The sequence below is a fragment of the Oncorhynchus masou genome, chromosome 9, assembly GCF_036934945.1.
Source record: "Oncorhynchus masou masou isolate Uvic2021 chromosome 9, UVic_Omas_1.1, whole genome shotgun sequence".
NCBI classification, from domain to species: Eukaryota; Metazoa; Chordata; class Actinopteri; order Salmoniformes; family Salmonidae; genus Oncorhynchus; species Oncorhynchus masou.
This window is the reverse complement of record NC_088220.1, coordinates 13,256,476-13,277,953: the sequence shown is the minus strand read 5'-3', so window position 1 is coordinate 13,277,953 and position 21,478 is coordinate 13,256,476. Positions and strand designations below refer to the sequence as shown.

Below are 21,478 nucleotides of genomic sequence, written 5' to 3'. Positions count from 1 at the left end.
CTCACATCGTATATAGACTTGTTTATACTGTATTATTGACTGTATGTTTGTTTTACTCCATGTGTAACTCTGTGTCGTTGTATGTGTCGAACTGCTTTGCTTTATCTTGGCCAGGTCGCAATTGTAAACGAGAACTTGTTCTCAACTTGCCTACCTGGTTAAATAAAGGTGAAATAAAAAAATAAAAAAATTGCATAGTGACCTGTTGGCCTTTGACCTGTTGGCCATTACAAGTCAATGTGATTGGTTGATTCCACCATCACTCCAAAATGTTGCCCTAATACAGTTGAATGGCAGATGCCTTCTATCAAGCTTCTGATGTCTTAGCCAATGGCTGATTTAGCTAGCTAGATTTATCTAAAAAAACAAAAATCTTCAGCGTTAACCTTATCCTCTCTATCAAAAGTTGAAGAGATTAAATCAGAACATCATTGAAAATAATAATATCACTATTATTATTTTGCTATAAATCCTTAGCCTTTTTTCTGAAACCGGAGAAGGCTCTCAAATCAAACCAAATCAAATTGTATTGGTCATATACTCATATTTAGCAGATGTTATTGTGGGTGTAGTGAAATGCTTGTGTTCCTAGCTCCTCGTTGTTCGCCACTGTGTTTGGATCAGTAATAATGTGTAGAGTGGCTCTATTTGCCTTCAGCATGTATTTGTTTTACCATTCTGAATGCCAAAATAATCCATATGTTGTTCTGAAATATCAACACAGAAATACTGGACATTTTGAATAATTATGGTGACGATTTGACAAAATTACAGTCATGGTCTTGAATTGGACTCTAATTTTTCTGGTCTCGGTCTTGACTGCTTCCCGGACCTCTCATCCCCACCCCGGTCTTGACTCGGTCTCGCCCCCTCTCCGGTATTGGTCTTCACTTGGACTAGATTCCCTCTGGTCTTTGTCTTGAATCGGTCTCGCTTTGGGTGGTCTCGAACAAAACACTGCCGTGCACTATATAGGAAATATGGTGTCTTTAGTACAGAGCCTGAGCTGTATAACATAATTCAGCTTTAGTAGAAATGTTTTACAGTAGACTATTGCCATGAGACATTCTGTATTTCAGAAATTCACATTCACCTATCATATTACATATTGTAGGAATTTTTGAATTGTGTTAGGGCTCTCATAAAACAATCTCTAGTCTTCAAAGGTTTTCAAAATCACAGAAATCGATTGGCCAGTTATAGGGTAAATGGGAGGGGCTGAAAATGAAAGTAAGAACTGGAAAAGATGCGCTCTACCCCTGTGGAAGCATCCGAAGCAGACAGAGCGATAGAGTGCTATTGTTGCCTACACATTTATCCGCTTCATAGGATATGTCGACAGGCAGCTATTATTTATCCTTTGCCTATGCATTTTTTGTTGTTTGCGATTACATTGTAGGGTTTAAACTATAACCCTTTATTTTAGCATGAGTCCACGAGAACGGATAACCCGCTTTAATCGGTGTTCTGCACATTCCCTTCTGCGTCTGTGTCTGTATTTGACAGTCGTTATCTGCTGTGTTGGGTCTGTTGTATCTGGTCACGTAGATGCTGCCGGTAAGTCTGTGCATTCATTACAACAGCTAATCAGTTAATGAATGGAGTTTTTCTGGATGGCTGATAAATATTTCAAGATCATTTATTTTGAACTGTGCATAATGTTGGTTCATTCAGTCCATAGCTATGTGTTTACTGGTGTTTCAAGGTTTATTTAGTCTTTCTTGGGCTATTGTGAATGTTTGAAAGAATCAATTTTCTTATTCATTCACAACATAAGCAAGTTTTCTATAAATTGCAGCCTAAATTATTTTAAAAGCATGTGCCGAAGTCAGTTTTAAATTCAGTAATCTAAAGAACTTCCTGTTGGCTACCTCATGATAAGCTGTAGACCAAACTATGTGCCAAGCAAGTTTTCATCTATATTGTTCATAGATTTCTATTTACCACCACAAACCAAGACTACCCCAGCTGTATAGAGCCCCACAGTAGAGGTGTCATAATACCCATAAAGCCTAGCAGTCAAACAGGGAAACGGTTCCAATCGTTTTTTCACCATTCATTTTTCTCATAAGGAATTTTAGAAACCATTAAAATAGAGTCTGTGTTTCGTGTAGGCTTACCCTGGAGTGACATTTTTGCTAACCATATAAAGCTCTCTCGGACAAGGTGATTTTTATCAATATATTCAAATCTATTTACTCTCAGATTAGAAAATGCTAATTGCATCAAAGTAGCCTCGATTCGGCAGTCACATCCAGATCATCATGGTATTTGTAATTGTTTGTGAAAGCCACATTAGCAGCTAATTAGCATTTCATTTTTGTGTGGTAAATACCAGCAAATATATTGACAAAAGTCACCTTGTCCTAGAGCAGGGGTGTCAAAGTCAAATGGACGGAGGGCCAAATAAAAAATTTAGCTACAAGCCGAGGGCCGGACTGTTCGAATGTTCATTGAAAATTTTTTAAATGACGCATATAGTCTAGTGAACCTAATTGAACCTACTGAAAACCTAACAAATATATTCCAATATGATCAGATAAATAAAGCAATATTTTCTTATGGCTCTGTCAGTAATCTTTAATTTTCAACAGACACAAAAGACAAATTTCCTTTATATAAAAATCCCCATAACATGAACATTAAATGAAAGAAACTGGTATTCAAGGCACCATCAGTAGCCTATATTTTCTATTTTAGCAAAAGTGGGCTAAATTTACTTCAAAGAAAAAAACAATAATAGCAATTTTCTATCATCCACTCAACTGAAATATTTTTAAAATATAATTGGATTGAAATACAATAAAATAAAGTGCAAAAATCTATTAATCAAAAACAACACTTTGTTTAAGGAGAAGTAACATGCAGTGAAAACAAATATTAAACTTTAACTTTTAAACTTGAACTGAGTAAAAACTCTAAATATGTGATTGCACAGTAATGTTCACTTGTTTGAGGTTGAGGGTGATACTTGGTGGTGTCCCATCTTTTCCACAAGTTCATCAATGTTCGGGGTAAGGCTCTGAGCTGAGGAAATCCTCAGAATTGAGTGGAGGTGTTCAGCAGTAAGTCGACTTCTGTGTGATGTTTTGTTCAGGTTCATCAAAGAAAAAAGTTGTTCACACAGGTATGTGCTGCCAAACATAGACAACGTTTGAGCAGCCTGGATGCGCAGCTGGGGCATTGTGTCGGGGAGGAAACGGGCGAACTCCGCAGCACCCACTGCCGCATATTTTGCCCTCAGTGCATCATTGCATTGGAGGTCAATCAACTCCATTTGGAGGTTTGGTGGTGAGCTTTCCACGTCAACAGCAAATGGGTTACCGAGCAGTTCCAACCTGCTTTTTTGTGCTTCAAAGTCAGCAAATCGGCGTCGAAAGTCAGCGGCAAGCATACCTATTTTATCAGCCAACTGTGCGCTCGGGAACGCACTGGTAGAGAGCTTCTCTTTCATGGTCTGGCAGCTGGGAAAGTGGCTCAAATTTTCTTTCCGCATCTGCGTCTCCCACAGAGTCAGTTTGGTTTTAAATGCCTTCACTGTACTGTACATATCAGAGATGACATGATGACCCTGCAGCTGCAAGTTCATTGCATTCAGATGACTCGTAATGTCACACAGAAAAGCCATTTCACACAGAAACATTTGTCTCGGAGTTGTGTTGTGTCTTTCCCTTTGCTGTCCAAGAACAGACAAATCTCCTCACGAAGCTCGAAACATCTTTGAAGCACCTTTCCCTGGCTTAGCCATCGCACCTCTGTGTGATAAGGCAAATCACCATGCTCCGTTTCTAACTCCGTCAGAAATGCCTTGAACTGGCGGTGATTCAAACCTTTGGCTCTGATAAAGTTAACTGTGCGCGTGATGATGCTCATTACATGCTCCATTTTCAAGGCTTTACCGCACAACGCTTCCTGGTGTATGATACAATGATAAGCTGTCAGCTCACCTGTCGCGTTTTCCTCTTGCATCTTTTCCCGTATCTTCGCCACCAGTCCGCTCCTGTGTCCACACATCGCAGGTGCTCCGTCGGTTGTCAAACCCACGAGTTTTTCCCAAGGCAGCTCCATCTCATTTACACATCTTGACACCTCTTCATACAAATCATGCCCCGTAGTTGTGCCATGCATAGGACGTAAAGCCAAAAACTCCTCTGTCACGCTTAGGCTGGAGTCCACTCCGCGGATGAAAATTGACAACTGGGCAATGTCAGAAATGTCGGTGCTCTCATCCACAGCCAAGGAATATGCAATGAAATCTTTTCCCTTTTTCACAAGCTGCTCTTTTAGATTGATGGACAACTGGTCTACTCTCTCGGCAATGGTGTTTCTGCTCAGACTCACATTTAAAAAGAGTTGCCTTTTTTCTGGGCAAACTTCGTCACAAACTTTAATCATGCAGTTTTTGATGAAATCCCCCTCCGTAAATGGCCGGGCTGATTTAGCGATCTCTTCTGCCAAAATAAAACTGGCCTTGACAGCAGCCTGGCCTTGTGATTTGGCTTTTTTGAACAGAGCCTGTCGAGATTTGAGGCCTCGTTTTAATTCCTCTGCCTTTTGTAGCCTTTGTTCCATGTCCATATTCTTGTTTTTGTCCGCGTGTTTATTTCATAATGTCGTCTCAGATTATACTCTTTCAGTACCGCCACACTTTCTCCACACAGAAGACACACAGGTTTTCCAGCTACCTCCGTGAACATATACTCCGACTCCCACCTTGTTTGAAACCCCGGTTCTCAGTGTCCACCTTCCGTTTTGCCATTTTTGATGGGTATCTGAAAGTTAATTTTACTGTGATGCTGACGACTGCTGTGCCAATAAATGTTGAAATGAAGCAGCCTACTGCTCGGTGCGTCACCGTTGCATTGTGGGAAATGTAGTATTGGTGCGTGTAAAAGATCTGCGGGCTGCCGGCTTGCTGCGGTCTGCGGGCCGGTTCTAATAATAAATCAAGATCATCCCAGGGGCCGTAAAAAACCTTCTCGCGGGCCGGATGTGGCCCGCGGGCCTTGACTCTGACATATGTGTCCTAGAGAGATTTACACGGTTCTCAAAACCTCAGGCCAGGGTAAGCCTACACAAAACTCAACCCTTATTTCAAGTGTTTCTAAAAATGAACAGTGAAAAATTATTGGAACCATTTCCTTGTTTGACCGCTAGGTTTTATGGGTATGATGACTCATACTTTGATATTCTATAGGGCTATAATCAAACAAGAAAATGCTCATCCAGAGGCGGCGCACCTAGTGGCCTGTGATTTTAATGCAGGAATACTGAAATCTACGAGCATGTCACATATGCAACTAGAGATGAAATTACTCTAGATCACATTTACTCCACACACAGAAAACACATACAAAGCTCTCCCTCACCCTCCATTAGGCAAATCTGACCATAATTCTACCTCCTGATTTGTGCTTACAAGCAAAACTTCGAGCAGGATGTACCATAGACACACTCAATATGGAAGTATATATATATATATATATATATATATATATATATATATATATATATATATATATATATATATATATAATATCTACATATTTCAAGCAGACCACCATAGTCCCTGTGCCTAGGTAACCTGTCTAAATGACTATCACTCACATCTGTAGACATGAAATGCTTTGAAAGTTTCTTCATGGCTCACATCAACACCATCATCCCAGACACCCTGGACCCACTGCAATTCAAATACTGCCCCAAAAGATCTACAGATGACACAATCTTTATTGCATTCCACACTGCCCTTTCCCACCTGGACAAAAGGAACACCTATGTGAGAATGCTGTTCATTAACTACTGCTCAGCATTCAACACCATAGTGCACTCCAAGCTCATCACTAAGCTACAGAGGGTAGTGCGAACATCAGTGGGGGCAAGCTCCCCACCATTCAGGACCTCTGTAGTAGGCGGTGTCAGAGGAAGGCCCTACAATTGGTCAAAGACTCCAGCCACCCAAGTCATCGACTGTTCTCTCTGCTACTGCACGGCTTGCGGTACCGATGCACCAAGTCTGGAACCAACAGGACCCGGAACAGCTTCTAGCCCCAAGCTACAAGACTACTAAATAGTTAGTTAAATAATTAAAACTGCATTATGTAACTTTTTGGGTGACCTGACCAAATTTACATAGAAATTTTAGTTATAGAACTGCATTGAAAGCAAGTCTAAGAAGCGGTTAATCTGTTCTATGTGCGCTATTTCTATGCTTCTCATTTCATTTGTGTGTATTTTACTTCCGGTTTTGTACATTAGTTTCAAACAGCTGAAAATACAATATTTTTGTTTTTTGAAAATAGATTTCACAGTGGTTTAGATGGTACAATGATTATCTGCACTTGTCTATAGTATTGCTTGTTTTGTCACATAAACTAGTTATATGTTCATATCTACCTCAGTTACCTCGTACCCCTGCACATCGACTTGGTACTGGTACCCATATAGCCAAGTTATCATTACTCATTGTGTATTCGTTATTACTTTTATTTTTACATTTTACTTTTCTATTATTTCTCTTTTGTCGTTCTCTCTGCACTGTTGGGAAGGGCCCGTAAGTAAGTATTTCACTGTTAGTCTATACCTGCTGTTTTACGAAGCATGTGACAGACATTTATTTGAGGTGATTTTACAATGACTACACAAGCTTGTTGTATTATATGTTATCAGAATACATCATATTCAAACCTGTCTAACAAAATGAAGTGCACTGGTTTAATTGAGAAATCAATCAACCAACAAATCTTTCAATAAACTGTTACCTTCTACTGTCCTCTTTGTTGACATGCTTGTAAATGCTTTGTGTAGAGGAGCAGAGACCGAGCCCTCAGGAGAACAGCCACAGAATAGAACACAGAGAGAGCTATGAGATTACCTATCCACACTGGTTGCAGCCTGCAAGACACAGGAGGTCCGTCCATGGAGAGAAGGTGAGATCCGATCTTATCACTGACATTCCCTACTAATTCAGAGACATGATTGTCCTCTGAAATAGCACAACACATTTCACATGTTACATGTTAGAGAGGTATTATGTTAGATATAATGCTAGAGAGATATAGAGTACATTCGAAAAGTATTCAGACCCCTTGACTTTTTCCACATTTTGTTACATTACAGCAATATTCTAAAGTGGATTTTTTTAAATACTCCTTAATCTACACACAATACCCCATAATGAAAAAGCAAAACAGGTGGTAAATTCAATTGATTGGACATAATTTGGAAAGGCGTCAACCTTTCTATATAAGGTCCCACAGTTGACAGTGCATGTCAGAGCAAAAACCAAACCGTGAGGTTGAAGGAATTGTCTGTAGCGCTCTGAGAAGGGATTGTGTAATATTAGATATAAAGTTAGAGAGATATAATGCTAGAGAGATATAATGCTAGAGAGATATAATGCCAGAGAAATATCATGCTAGAGAGATATCATGCTAGAGAGAGATAATGCCAGAGAGATATAATGCCAGAGAGAGATAATGCCAGAGAGATATAATGCCAGAGAGATATAATGCCAGAGAGAGATAATGCCAGAGAGATATAATGCCAGAGAGATATAATGCCAGAGAGATATAATGCTAGAGAGAGATAATGCCAGAGAGATATAATGCCAGAGAGATATAATGCCAGAGAGATATAATGCCAGAGAGAGATAATGCTAGAGAGATATAAAGTTAGAGAGATATAAAGTTAGAGAGATATAATGCTAGAGAGATATAATGCTAGAGAGATATAATGCCAGAGAGATATAATGCTAGAGAGATATAATGCCAGAGAGATATAATGCCAGAGAGATATAATGCCAGAGAGAGATAATGCTAGAGAGATATAATGCCAGAGAGATATAATGCCAGAGAGATATAATGCCAGAGAGATATAATGCCAGAGAGAGATAATGCCAGAGAGATATAATGCCAGAGAGATATAATGCCAGAGAGATATAATGCTAGAGAGATATAATGCCAGAGAGATATAATGCCAGAGAGATATAATGCCAGAGAGATATAATGCCAGAGAGAGATAATGCTAGAGAGATATAATGCCAGAGAGATATAATGCCAGAGAGACATAATGCCAGAGAGATATAATGCCAGAGAGAGATAATGCCAGAGAGATATAAAGTTAGAGAGATATAATGCTAGAGAGATATAATGCCAGAGAGATATAATGCTAGAGAGATATAATGCCAGAGAGATATAATGCTAGAGAGATATAATGCTAGAGAGATATAATGCTAGAGAGATACAATGCTAGAGAGATATAATGCTAGAGAGATATAATGCTAGAGAGATATAATGCTAGAGAGATACAATGCTAGAGAGATATAATGCTCGAGAGATATAATGCCAGAGAGATATAATGCCAGAGAGATATAATGCCAGAGAGATATAATGCCAGAGAGATATAATGCCAGAGAGATACAATGCTAGAGAGATATAATGCCAGAGAGATATAATGCCAGAGAGATATAATGCCAGAGAGAGATAATGCCAGAGAGATATAATGCCAGAGAGATATAATGCCAGAGAGATATGATGCTAGAGTGATACAATGCTAGAGAGATATAATGCCAGAGAGATATAATGCCAGAGAGATATGATGCTAGAGTGATACAATGCTGGAGCTATATGATGTTAGATATAATGTTAGAGAGATATAGCATTAGAGATATATAATGTTAGAGAGATATAACATTAGAGAGATATAATGTTAGAGAGATATAACATTAGAGAGATATAATGTTAGAGAGATATAACATTAGAGAGATATAATGTTAGAGAGATATAACATGAGAGAGATATAATGTTAGAGAGATATTTTTAGAGAGATATAATGTTAGATACAATGCTAGAGAGATATAATGTTCGAGAGATATCTTGTTGGAGAGATATAATGTCAGAGAGATATAATGTATGAGATATATAGTGCTTGAGAGATATAATGTTAAATAGATATAACGTTAGAGCTATTTAATGTTAAAGAGAGATGTAATGTTAAAGAGAGATATAATGTTAAATAGATATAACGTTAGAGCTATTTAATGTTAAAGAGAGATGTAATGTTAAAGAGAGATATAATGTTAAAGAGATTTATTGTTGGATATAATGTTAGAGGGATATAATGCTAGACATATAATGTTAAAGAGATATAATCTTAGAGATATATAATGTTAGAGTGATATAATGCTAGAGAGATATAATGTTAGAGTGATATAATGCTAGAAAGGTATAATGTTAGAGATATAATGTTAAAGAGATATACTGTTAGAGATAATGCTAGAGAGATATAATGTTAGATAGAGATGATGCTGGAGAGATATAATGTTAGATATAACGCTAGAGAGATATAATGTTAGATAGAGATGATGCTAGAGAGATATAATGTTAGATATAGATGATGCTAGAGAGATATAATATTAGATATAATGCTAGAGAGATATAATGTTAGATAGAGATGATGCTAGAGAGATATAATGTTAGATATAATGCTAGAGAGATATAATGTTAGATAGAGATGATGCTAGAGAGATATAATGTTAGATATAGATGATGCTAGAGAGATATAATATTAGATATAATGCTAGAGAGATATAATGTTAGATAGAGATGATGCTAGGGAGATATAATGTTAGATATAATGCTAGAGAGATATAATGTTAGATAGAGATGATGCTAGAGAGAAATAATGTTAGATATCATGCTAGAGAGATATAATGTTAGATAGAGATGATGCTAGAGAGATATAATGTTAGATAGAGATGATGCTAGAGAGATATAATGTTAGATAGAGATGATGCTAGAGAGATATAATGTTAGATAGAGATGATGCTAGAGAGATATAATGTTAGATAGAGATGATGCTAGAGAGATATAATGTTAGCTAGAGATGATGCTAGAGAGATATAATGCTAGAGAGATATAATGTTAGATATCATGCTAGAGAGATATAATGTTAGATAGAGATGATGCTAGAGAGATATAATGCTAGAGAGATATAATGTTAGATATCATGCTAGAGAGATATAATGTTAGATAGAGATGATGCTAGAGAGATATAATGTTAGATAGAGATGATGCTAGAGAGATATAATGTTAGCTAGAGATGATGCTAGAGAGATATAATGCTAGAGAGATATAATGTTAGATAGAGATGATGCTAGAGAGATATAATGCTAGAGAGATATTATTCTATTTCTCTGCTTTTCTACACAGCAGCACCCGTCTGAGGCAGAGGTCCTCATCACAGCTGAGGGAGAGGAGATGACACTCCGTCTGCACAGGAATGAGTAAGAACCTTACTGTACCATACCATAAAATACTGTTGTCGTGTCTTTGGCTATGCCGGATTAAGTGACATGACATGCTATTCTATAAAATAATTTCTCCGTAATTAATATCACCCGATTGAGCTAATCATGTAAGTGTAATTAACTAGAGAGTCGGGGCACCACAAAATAATATTTATAGAGCTGTTATCTTTCGAATAAACTCTTAAAGACCTAGTAATATTTTACACCAATAGAAGTCAATATTAATCATCATCTTAATTCAGTCTCATCTGAAAGTTGTAAATTCTTGGTTATCTGCACGAACCCTGGCTAACCAGTTGAATCAGGAATACAAAATTGGGTTTAATTATTTATTTACTAAATACCTAACAAATCACACAGAATTACACATACACATAATTAAATCATAACTTGATTACAAATTACATCATAAAGGAAAACGTCCCTAGCAGGCGGAACAGATTTGACAGCTGGTTACACAAAGGAAAAGGGTCTGGGTTTGAGTGAAAGAGTGGGAAGACTGAGGAACAAAGGGAAGAAGCTGTGCTATCATAAATACAATATCTTATGCATTCTAAATTACTGTCCATTTGGAAAAGGAAAATGCAATAAATATTTACTCTGAGCTGCGCTTCGGTAGGTTGGTGGTAGATGGAAGGCCGTGTTGCCAAACCGAGTCCTTTGAAGAATGTCAATTGGGTCAATTGGGTACGTTGGGTACGTTGTAGTAATGTCGTTGTGTGATAGATGGTTTACTCTGTCGGTTCCTTCCTAACCCTCGTTTGCAGCGGCTGTTGCTAACTCAACGGCTAGGAGGTATCACTTCTGTAGTGAATAAGAGTTCACAGTTCATACCATTCGCAACCAAAGCTCATGATGATGTCGGCTTCGTTCTGTAGTTATTATCTGAACCATTCTGACATCGGACCGTCGTCCTCACATCCTCGGAACAGGAGGTTACGTTGTCGTCAAGGCTTTATATAGGAAGGGAGAGGAGAGCGTGTTTTAAACGTTTTATAGCCCACTGATTGAGCAGAGCCCTAACCTTATAAAAACCCAATTCTCACATTTTAGAAGCTCAAATCATATTTCATCCCATCACGAATAATTTCATATTCAAACATTTAAATTGAACAACAATTCCATGTGAATCCGATAACTCTGATGTGTAGACTTTCCACTGTAGAGTTTATGTCACCTTATCATTGATGAGAATGTCTCAGATGACAACCGAACTGACATCATATTCATTAAGTACCACCGCATATGTTCAATTGGTCGGATTACCAGAATATAGTTCATTTCCCCCCACCTTCTGATGTTCCCAGAATCTCTATGTTAACCAAAGGGGTTTGCAAATGTAACATCAGTAGGGTAGAGAGAGGATAAAGGGGGAAAGAGGTATTATGACTGTCATAAACCTACCCCCAGGCCAACGTCATGACACTGTACTATACCATACCTTACTGTACTGTTCCATAGCATACTGTACCATACCATACAATACTGTACTATACCATACATTACTGTATTATTTCATTACATACTGTTTTATACCATAACATGATTAACTATACCATAAGATGATGTACTATACCATAACATGATTTACTATACCATAACATGAGTAACTATACCATAACATGATTTACTATACCATAACATGATGTACTATACCATAACATACTGTACTATACCATAACATACTGTACTATACCATAACATACTGTACTATACCATAACATACTGTGCTATACCATAACATACTGTATTATACCATAACATACTGTATTATACCATAACATAATTAACTATACCATAACATGATGTACTATACCATAACATGATTTACTATACCATAACATGATGTACTATACCATAACATGATGTACTACACCATAACATACTGCACTATACCATACATTACTGTATTATTTCATAACATACTGTATTATACCATAACATACTTAACTATACCATAACATGATGTACTATACCATAACATGATTTACTATACCATAACATGATGTACTATACCATAACATGATTTACTATACCATAACATGATGTACTATACCATAACATGATGTATTATACCATAACATGATGTATTATACCATAACATACTGTACTATACCATACCATGATGCACTATACCATAACATACTGTACTATACCATAACATACTGTACTATACCATAACATACTGTACTATACCATAACATGATGGACTATATCATAACATGATGGACTATACCATAACATGATGGACTATACCATAACATGATTTACTATACCATAACATACTGTACTATACCATAACATACTGTACTATACCATAACATACTGTATTATACCATAACATTATGGACTATACCATAACATGATTTACTATACCATAACATGATGTACTATACCATAACATGATTTACTATACCATAACATACTGTACTATACCATAACATACTGTACTATACAATAACATGATGTACTATACCATAACATGATGTATTATACCATAACATACTGTACTATACCATAACATACTGAACTATACCATAGCATGATTTACTATACCATAACATGATGTATTATACCATAACATGCTGTACTATACCATAACATGATGGACTATACCATAACATACTGTACTATACCATAACATGATGGACTATACCATAACATGATGGACTATACCATAACATGATTTACTATACCATAACATACTGTACTATACCATAACATACTGTACTATACCATAACATACTGTATTATACCATAACATTATGGACTATACCATAACATGATTTACTTTACCATAACATGGTGTACTATACCATAACATGATTTACTATACAATAACATACTGTACTATACCATAACATACTGTACTATACAATAACATGATGTACTATACCATAACATGATGTATTATACCATAACATACTGTACTATACCATAACATACTGAACTATACCATAGCATGATTTACTATACCATAACATGATGTATTATACCATAACATGCTGTACTATACCATAACATGATGGACTATACCATAACATACTGTACTATACCATAACATGATGGACTATACCATAACATGATGGACTATACCATAACATGATGGACTATACCATAACATGATGGACTATACCATAACATGATTTACTATACATAACATACTGTACTATACCATAACATACTGTACTATACCATAACATACTGTATTATACCATAACATGATGGACTATACCATAACATGATTTACTATACCATAACATGATGTACTATACCATAACATGATTTACTATACCATAACATACTGTACTATACCATAACATACTGTACTATACAATAACATGATGTACTATACCATAACATGATGTATTATACCATAACATACTGTACTATACCATAACATACTGTACTATACCATAGCATGATTTACTATACCATAACATGATGTACTATACCATAACATGCTGTACTATACCATAACATGATGGACTATACCATAACATACTGTACTATACCATAACATGATGGACTATACCATAACATGATGGACTTTTCCAATAACATGATGGACTATACCATAACATACTGTACTATACCATAACATACTGTATTATACCATAACATGATGGACTATACCATAACATGATTTACTATACCATAACATGATGTACTATACCATAACATGATTTACTATACCATAACATACTGTACTATACCATAACATACTGTACTATACAATAACATGATGTACTATACCATAACATGATGTATTATACCATAACATACTGTACTATACCATAACATACTGTACTATACCATAGCATGATTTACTATACCATAACATGATGTATTATACCATAACATGCTGTACTATACCATAACATGATGGACTATACCATAACATACTGTACTATACCATAACATGATGGACTATACCATAACATGATGGACTATACCATAACATGATGGACTATACCATAACATACTGTACTATACCATAACATACTGTATTATACCATAACATGATTTACTATACCATAACATGATGTATAACACTTTACTATACTGTACTATACCACACACACACACAAACAGAATGGAAAGACGACCCGTTCTGACAGTGGACAACATCAGTTCAAAATGAGGGGTGGGGAGTAGGATTAAACCTGTTGAATAAAGTTATGGTGGTGACCGGTGACACACACACACACACACCCACAGAGAGAGAACGAGTGTGACTCCGCTGTGTCTGGCTGACTCTCCCCCCAGGGAGAAGGCCCCAGCAGGTGGTGACATTACAGCTGGGGGAGTGATTAACATCTGTGTGTGTGTGTGTGTGTGTGTGTGTGTGTGTGTGTGTGTGTGTGTGTGTGTGTGTGTGTGTGTGTGTGTGTGTGTGTGTGTGTGTGTGTGTGTGTGTGCGTGTGTGTCATTAGCAGACATTCTTTGAAATGAGATAAGAGAGGTACTATTTTACTGAGGTTGTGCTTTAGTAATCTGACTCACTCTTGTACCCCTACGTCAACCCCCTACCCCAGTCCTCTACCTCCCTACAGCAGTCCTCTACCCAAAGATCTCTTTACCCCAGTCCTTTACCCCAGTCCTCTTTACCCCAGTCCTCTACCCAAAGATCTCTTTACCCCAGTCCTTTTTACCCCAGTCCTCTTTACCCCAGTCCTCTACCCAAAGATCTCTTACCCAGTCCTTTTTACCCCAGTCCTCTTTACCCCAGTCTTCTACCCCAGTCCTCTACCCAAAGATCTCTTTACCCCAGTCCTTTTACCCCAGTCCTCTACCCAAAGATCTCTTTACCCCAGTCCTTTTACCCCAGTCCTCTACCCAAAGATCTCTTTACCCCAGTCCTTTTTACCCCAGTCCTCTTTACCCCAGTCCTCTACCCAAAGATCTCTTACCCAGTCCTTTTTACCCCAGTCCTCTTTACCCCAGTCTTCTACCCCAGTCCTCTACCCAAAGATCTCTTTACCCCAGTCCTTTTACCCCAGTCCTCTACCCAAAGATCTCTTTACCCCAGTCCTTTTACCCCAGTCCTCTACCCAAAGATCTCTTTACCCCAGTCCTTTTACCCCAGTCCTCTTTACCCCAGTCCTCTACCCAAAGATCTCTTACCCAGTCCTTTTTACCCCAGTCCTCTTTACCCCAGTCTTCTACCCCAGTCCTCTACCCAAAGATCTCTTTACCCCAGTCCTTTTCCCCAGTCCTCTACCCAAAGATCTCTTTACCCCAGTCCTTTTACCCCAGTCCTCTACCCAAAGATCTCTTTACCCCAGTCCTTTTACCCCAGTCCTCTTTACCCCAGTCCTCTACCCAAAGATCTCTTACCCAGTCCTTTTTACCCCAGTCCTTTTTACCCCAGTCCTCTTTACCCCAGTCCTCTACCCAAAGATCTCTTTAACCCAGTCCTCTTTACCCCAGTCATTTTTACCCCAGTCCTCTTTACCCCAGTCCACTTTACCCCAAGATCTCTTTACCCCAGTCCTCTTTACCCCAGTCCTCTACCCAAAGATCTCTTTACCCCAGTCCTCTTTACCCCAGTCCACTTTACCCCAGTCTTCTACCCCAGTCCTCTACCCCAGTCTTCTACCCCAGTCCTCTACCCCAGTCTTCTACCCCAGTCCTCTACCCCAAGATCTCTTTACCCCAGTCCTCTTTACCCGTCTTCTACCCCAGTCCTCTACCCCAGTCTTCTACCCCAGTCCTCTACCCAAAGATCTCTTTACCCCAGTCCTTTACCCCAGTCCTCTACCCCAAGATCTCTTTACCCCAGTCCTTTTTACCCCAGTCCTCTACCCAAAGATCTCTTACCCAGTCCTTTTTACCCCAGTCCTCTATACCCCAGTCCTCTACCCAAAGATCTCTTTACCCCAGTCCTCTTTACCCCAGTCCTCTACCCCAGTCTTCTACCCCAGTCCTCTACCCCAAGATCTCTTTACCCCAGTCCTCTTTACCCGTCTTCTACCCCAGTCCTCTACCCCAGTCTTCTACCCAAAGATCTCTTTACCCCAGTCCTCTACCCCAAGATCTCTTTACCCCAGTCCTTTTTACCCCAGTCCTTTACCCAAAGATCTCTTTACCCCAGTCCTCTTTACCCCAGTCCTCTTTACCCCAGTCCTCTTTACCCCAGTCCTCTTTACCCCAGTCCTCTACCCCAGTCCTCTACCCCAGTCCTCTACCCCAGTCCTCTACCCCAAGATCTCTTTACCCCAGTCCTCTTTACCCCAGTCCTCTTTACCCCAGTCCTCTACCCCAGTCCTCTACCCCAGTCCTCTACCCCAAGATCTCTTTACCCCAGTCCTCTTTACCCGTCTTCTACCCCAGTCCTCTACCCCAGTCTTCTACCCAAAGATCTCTTTACCCCAGTCCTTTACCCCAGTCCTCTACCCCAGTCCTCTACCCCAAGATCTCTTTACCCCAGTCCTCTTTACCCGTCTTCTACCCCAGTCCTCTACCCCAGTCTTCTACCCAAAGATCTCTTTACCCCAGTCCTTTTTACCCCAGTCCTTTACCCAAAGATCTCTTTACCCCAGTCCTCTTTACCCCAGTCCTCTTTACCCCAGTCCTCTTTACCCCAGTCCTCTTTACCCCAGTCCTCTTTACCCCAGTCCTCTTTACCCTAGCCTCTTTACCCCAGTCCTTTTTACCCCAGTCCTCTTTACCCCAGTCCTCTTTACCCCAGTCCTCTTTACCCCAGTCCTGTTTACCCCAGTCCTGTTTACCCCAGTCCTGTTTACCCCAGTCCTGTTTACCCCAGTCCTCTACCCCAGTCCTCTTTACCCCAGTCCTCTTTACCCCAGTCCTCTTTACCCCAGTCCTGTTTACCCCAGTCCTCTTTACCCCAGTCCTCTTTACCCCAGTCCTCTTTACCCCAGTCCTCTTTACCCCAGTCCTCTTTACCCCAGTCCTTTTTACCCCAGTCCTCTTTACCCCAGTCCTCTTTACCCCAGTCCTCTTTACCCCAGTCTTCTACCCAAAGATATCTTTAACCCAGTCCTCTTTAACCCAGTCCTCTTTACCCCAGTCTTCTACCCAAAGATATCTTTAACCCAGTCCTCTTTAACCCAGTCCTCTTTAACCCAGTCCTCTTTACCCCAGTCCTCTTTACCCCAGTCTTCTACCCAAAGATATCTTTAACCCAGTCCTCTTTACCCCAGTCCTCTACCCCGGTCCTTTACCCCAGTCCTCTACCCAAAGATATCTTTAACCCAGTCCTCTTTAACCCAGTCCTCTTTAACCCAGTCCTCTTTACCCTAGTCCTGTTTACCCCAGTCCTGTTTACCCCAGTCCTCTTTACCCCAGTCCTGTTTACCCCAGTCCTGTTTACCCCAGTCCTGTTTAACCCAGTCCTCTTTACCCCAGTCCTCTTTACCCCAGTCCTCTTTACCCCAGTCCTCTTTAACCCAGTCCTCTTTAACCCAGTCCTCTTTAACCCAGTCCTCTTTACCCTAGTCCTGTTTACCCCAGTCTACTACACCAGCCCTCTACCCCAGTCCTGTACACCATTCCTCTTTGCCTCAGTTCTCTCTTTCCTTGTCCTTGAACTCTCCTCTCCTACAGTCCTCTACTGTACTCCAGCCTCATCCCCCTGCTCCAGTCCTATACCTCACCAGCCTCATCCCCCGCTCCAGTCCTAAACCTTACCAACATTATCCCCCTGCTCCAGTCCTAAACCTCACCAGCCTTATCCCCCTGCTCCAGTCCTAAACCTCACCAGCCTTATCCCCCTGCTCCAGTCCTATACCTCACCAGCCTTATCCCCCTGCTCCAGTCCTAAACCTCACCAGCCTTATTCCCCTGCTCCAGTCCAAAACCTCACCAGCCTTATTCCCCTGCTCCAGTCCTAAACCTCACCAGCCTTATTCCCCTGCTCCAGTCCTAACCCTCACCAGCCTTATTCCCCTGCTCCAGTCCTATACCTCACCAGCCTTATCCCCCTGCTCCAGTCCTATACCTCACCAACATTATCCCCCTGCTCCAGTCCTAGTCTCACCAGCCTTATTCCCCTGCTCCAGTCCTATACCTCACCAGCCTTATCCCCCTGCTCCAGTCCTATACCTCACCAGCCTTATCCCCCTGCTCCAGTCCTAAACCTCACCAGCCTTATTCCCCTGCTCCAGTCCTAAACCTCACCAGCCTTATCCCCCTGCTCCAGTCCTAAACCTCACCAGCCTTATCCCCCTGCTCCAGTCCTATACCTCACCAGCCTTATCCCCCTGCTCCAGTCCTAAACCTCACCAGCCTTATCCCCCTGCTCCAGTCCTATACCTCACCAGCCTTATCCCCCTGCTCCAGTCCTATACCTCACCAGCCTTATTCCCCTGCTCCAGTCCTATACCTCACCAGCCTTATTCCCCTGCTCCAGTCCTATACCTCACCAGCCTTATTCCCCTGCTCCAGTCCTAGACCTCACCAGCCTTATTCCCCTGCTCCAGTCCTAAACCTCACCAGCCTTATCCCCCTGCTCCAGTCCTATACCTCACCAGCCTTATTCCCCTGCTCCAGTCCTATACCTCACCAGCCTTATCCCCCTGCTCCAGTCCTATACCTCACCAGCCTTATCCCCCTGCTCCAGTCCTATACCTCACCAGCCTAATCCCCCTGCTCCAGTCCTAAACCTCACCAGCCTTATTCCCCTGCTCCAGTCCTATACCTCACCAGCCTTATCCCCCTGCTCCAGTCCTATACCTCACCAGCCTTATTCCCCTGCTCCAGTCCTATACCTCACCAGCCTTATCCCCCTGCTCCAGTCCTAGACCTCACCAGCCTTATTCCCCTGCTCCAGTCCTAGACCTCACCAGCCTTATTCCCCTGCTCCAGTCCTAGACCTCACCAGCCTTATTCCCCTGCTCCAGTCCTATACCTCACCAGCCTTATTCCCCTGCTCCAGTCCTAGACCTCACCAGCCTCCAGTCCTAGTCTCACCAGCCTCCAGTCAATGGATGTTTATCATCAGGTTGAGGGAATAAAGGAGATTAAATTTTCTCTCCTTCTTTCTACCTTGATCATTATTTCCTTTCATCTCCTTTCCTGTTGTCCAGCTGTCCTTCTCTCTCTCTTCCCCTCCCACTCTCATTCTCTCTCTCTTCCCCTCTCTATCACCTTATGTCTCCTCCCTCTCTCCTTCTCTATTTCAGTCTGTCTCCTTTGCTCTTGTCTTTGAATCACTTAATAATAAACCTGCTGTGAATTTGCATGTGTGTGTGTGTGTGTGTGTGTGTGTGTGTGTGTGTGTGTGTGTGTGTGTGTGTGTGTGTGTGTGTGTGTGTGTGTGTGTGAGAGAGAGTGTTGCAGGGCTTTTAGTCTAATGACAGGCTGTGTTGGGGCCAGAGGGGGACGGTGATTTGGTTAAGAGTCAGGCGGGGCTGTGCTGCTGACTCAGAGAGAGACAGGGAGAGAAGCAGAGAGAGAGAAACGGAAAGATGGAGGGAGAAAGAGAGACATGGAAGGACAAGAGAAGGGTAGAGGTCAGGAAAGACGGGGGGAGTTAAGAAATGAGAGGAGACATTTGGTCAGTCGCGGGAGGAGGGTTATGTGGTTTTCAAATCTGTTTATTGTCCTGTTCCCCCCTGCACCTCGCTTCCCTCCCTACTCCATTCTTACTGTACATTAACCCTCTGCCTTGACAATAGAACTCCTCTGTCCACCCATTTCCTCTGTCCAACCCTCTCCTCTGTCCAGACCTCTCCTTTCCTCTGTACGCCCATTTCCTCTGTCCAACCCTTTCCTCTGTCCACCCCTCTCCTCTGTCCAGCCCTCTCCTCTGTCCAGCCCTCTCCTTTCCTCTGTCCAGCCCTCTCCTCTGTCCAGCCCTCTCCTCTGTCCACCCCTCTCCTCTCCTCTGTCCAACCCTCTCCTCTGTCCAGACCTCTCCTTTCCTCTGTACGCCCATTTCCTCTGTCCAACCCTTTCCTCTGTCCACCCCTCTCCTCTGTCCACCCCTCTCCTCTGTCCAGCCCTCTCCTCTGTCCAGCCCTCTCCTTTTCTCTGTCCAGCCCTCTCCTCTGTCCACCCCTCTCCTCTGTCCAGCCCTCTCCTCTGTCCAGCCCTCTCCTTTCCTCTGTCCAGCCCTCTCCTCTGTCCAGCCCTCTCCTCTGTCCAGCCCTCTCCTCTGTCCACCCCTCTCCTCTCCTCTGTCCAGCCCTCTCCTCTGTCCAGCCCTCTCCTTTCCTCTGTCCAGCCCTCTCCTCTCCTCTGTCCACCCCTCTCCTTTCCTCTGTTCACCCCTCTCCTCTCCTCTGTCCAGCCCTCTCCTTTCCTCTGTCCAGCCCTCTCCTCTGTCCAGCCCCTCTCCTCTGTCCAGCCCTCTCCTCTGTCCACCCCTCCTCCTCTCCTCTGTCCAGCCCTCTCCTCTGTCCAGCCCTCTCCTTTCCTCTGTCCAGCCCTCTCCTCTCCTCTGTTCACCCCTCTCCTTTCCTCTGTCCAGCCCTCTCCTTTCCTCTGTCCACCCCTCTCCTTTCCTCTGTCCACCCCTCTCCTTTCCTCTGTCCACCCCTCTCCTCTGTCCACCCCTCTCCTTTCCTCTGTCCACCCCTCTCCTATGTCCACCCCTCTCCTCTGTAAAGCCCTCTCCTCTCTCCACCCCTCTACTCTGTAAAGCCCTCTCCTTTCCTCTGTCCACCCCTCTCCTCCCCTCTGTCCACCCCTCTCCTCTGTAAAGTGTTTCGGGGTGGCAGGGTAGCCTAGTGGTTAGAGCGTTGGACTAGTGACCGGAAGGTTGCAAGTTCAAATCCCCGAGCTGACAAGGTACAAATCTGTCCTTCTGCCCCTGAACAGGCAGTTAAACCACTGTTCCTAGGCCGTCATTGAAAATAAGAATTTGTTCTTAACTGACTTGCCTAGTTAAATAAAGGTGAAATTTAAAACAAGAAAAAAAAGCCCTCTCCTTTCCTCTGTCCACCCATTTCCTCTTTAAAGCCCTCTCCTTTCCTCTGTCCACCCCTCTCCTTTCCTCTGTCCACCCCTCTCCTCTGTAAAGTCCTCTCCTTTCCTCTGTCCAATCCTCTCCTTTCCTCTGTCCACCCCTCTCCTCTGTAAAGCCCTCTCCTTTCCTCTGTCCAACCCTCTCCTCTGTCCACCCCTGTCCTCTGTAAAGCCCTCTCCTTTCCTCTGTCCACCCCTCTCCTTTCCTCTGTCCACCCATCTCCTCTGTAAAGC

General features: G+C 41.7%; 1 protein-coding gene across 1 annotated transcript in view; it reads left to right on the top strand.

Annotated features, from left to right (window-relative positions):
• The first annotated feature begins 1,275 nt into the window (after positions 1 to 1,275).
• The window catches only part of LOC135545540 (disintegrin and metalloproteinase domain-containing protein 19-like), a 56,522-nt gene continuing 36,319 nt past the window's right edge, over positions 1,276 to 21,478 (top strand). The window contains 3 exon segments of the mRNA XM_064973209.1: positions 1,276 to 1,557; positions 6,808 to 6,929; positions 10,212 to 10,285. Coding sequence (XP_064829281.1) covers positions 1,428 to 1,557; positions 6,808 to 6,929; positions 10,212 to 10,285 — 326 coding nt within the window. The 5' untranslated portion in view covers positions 1,276 to 1,427.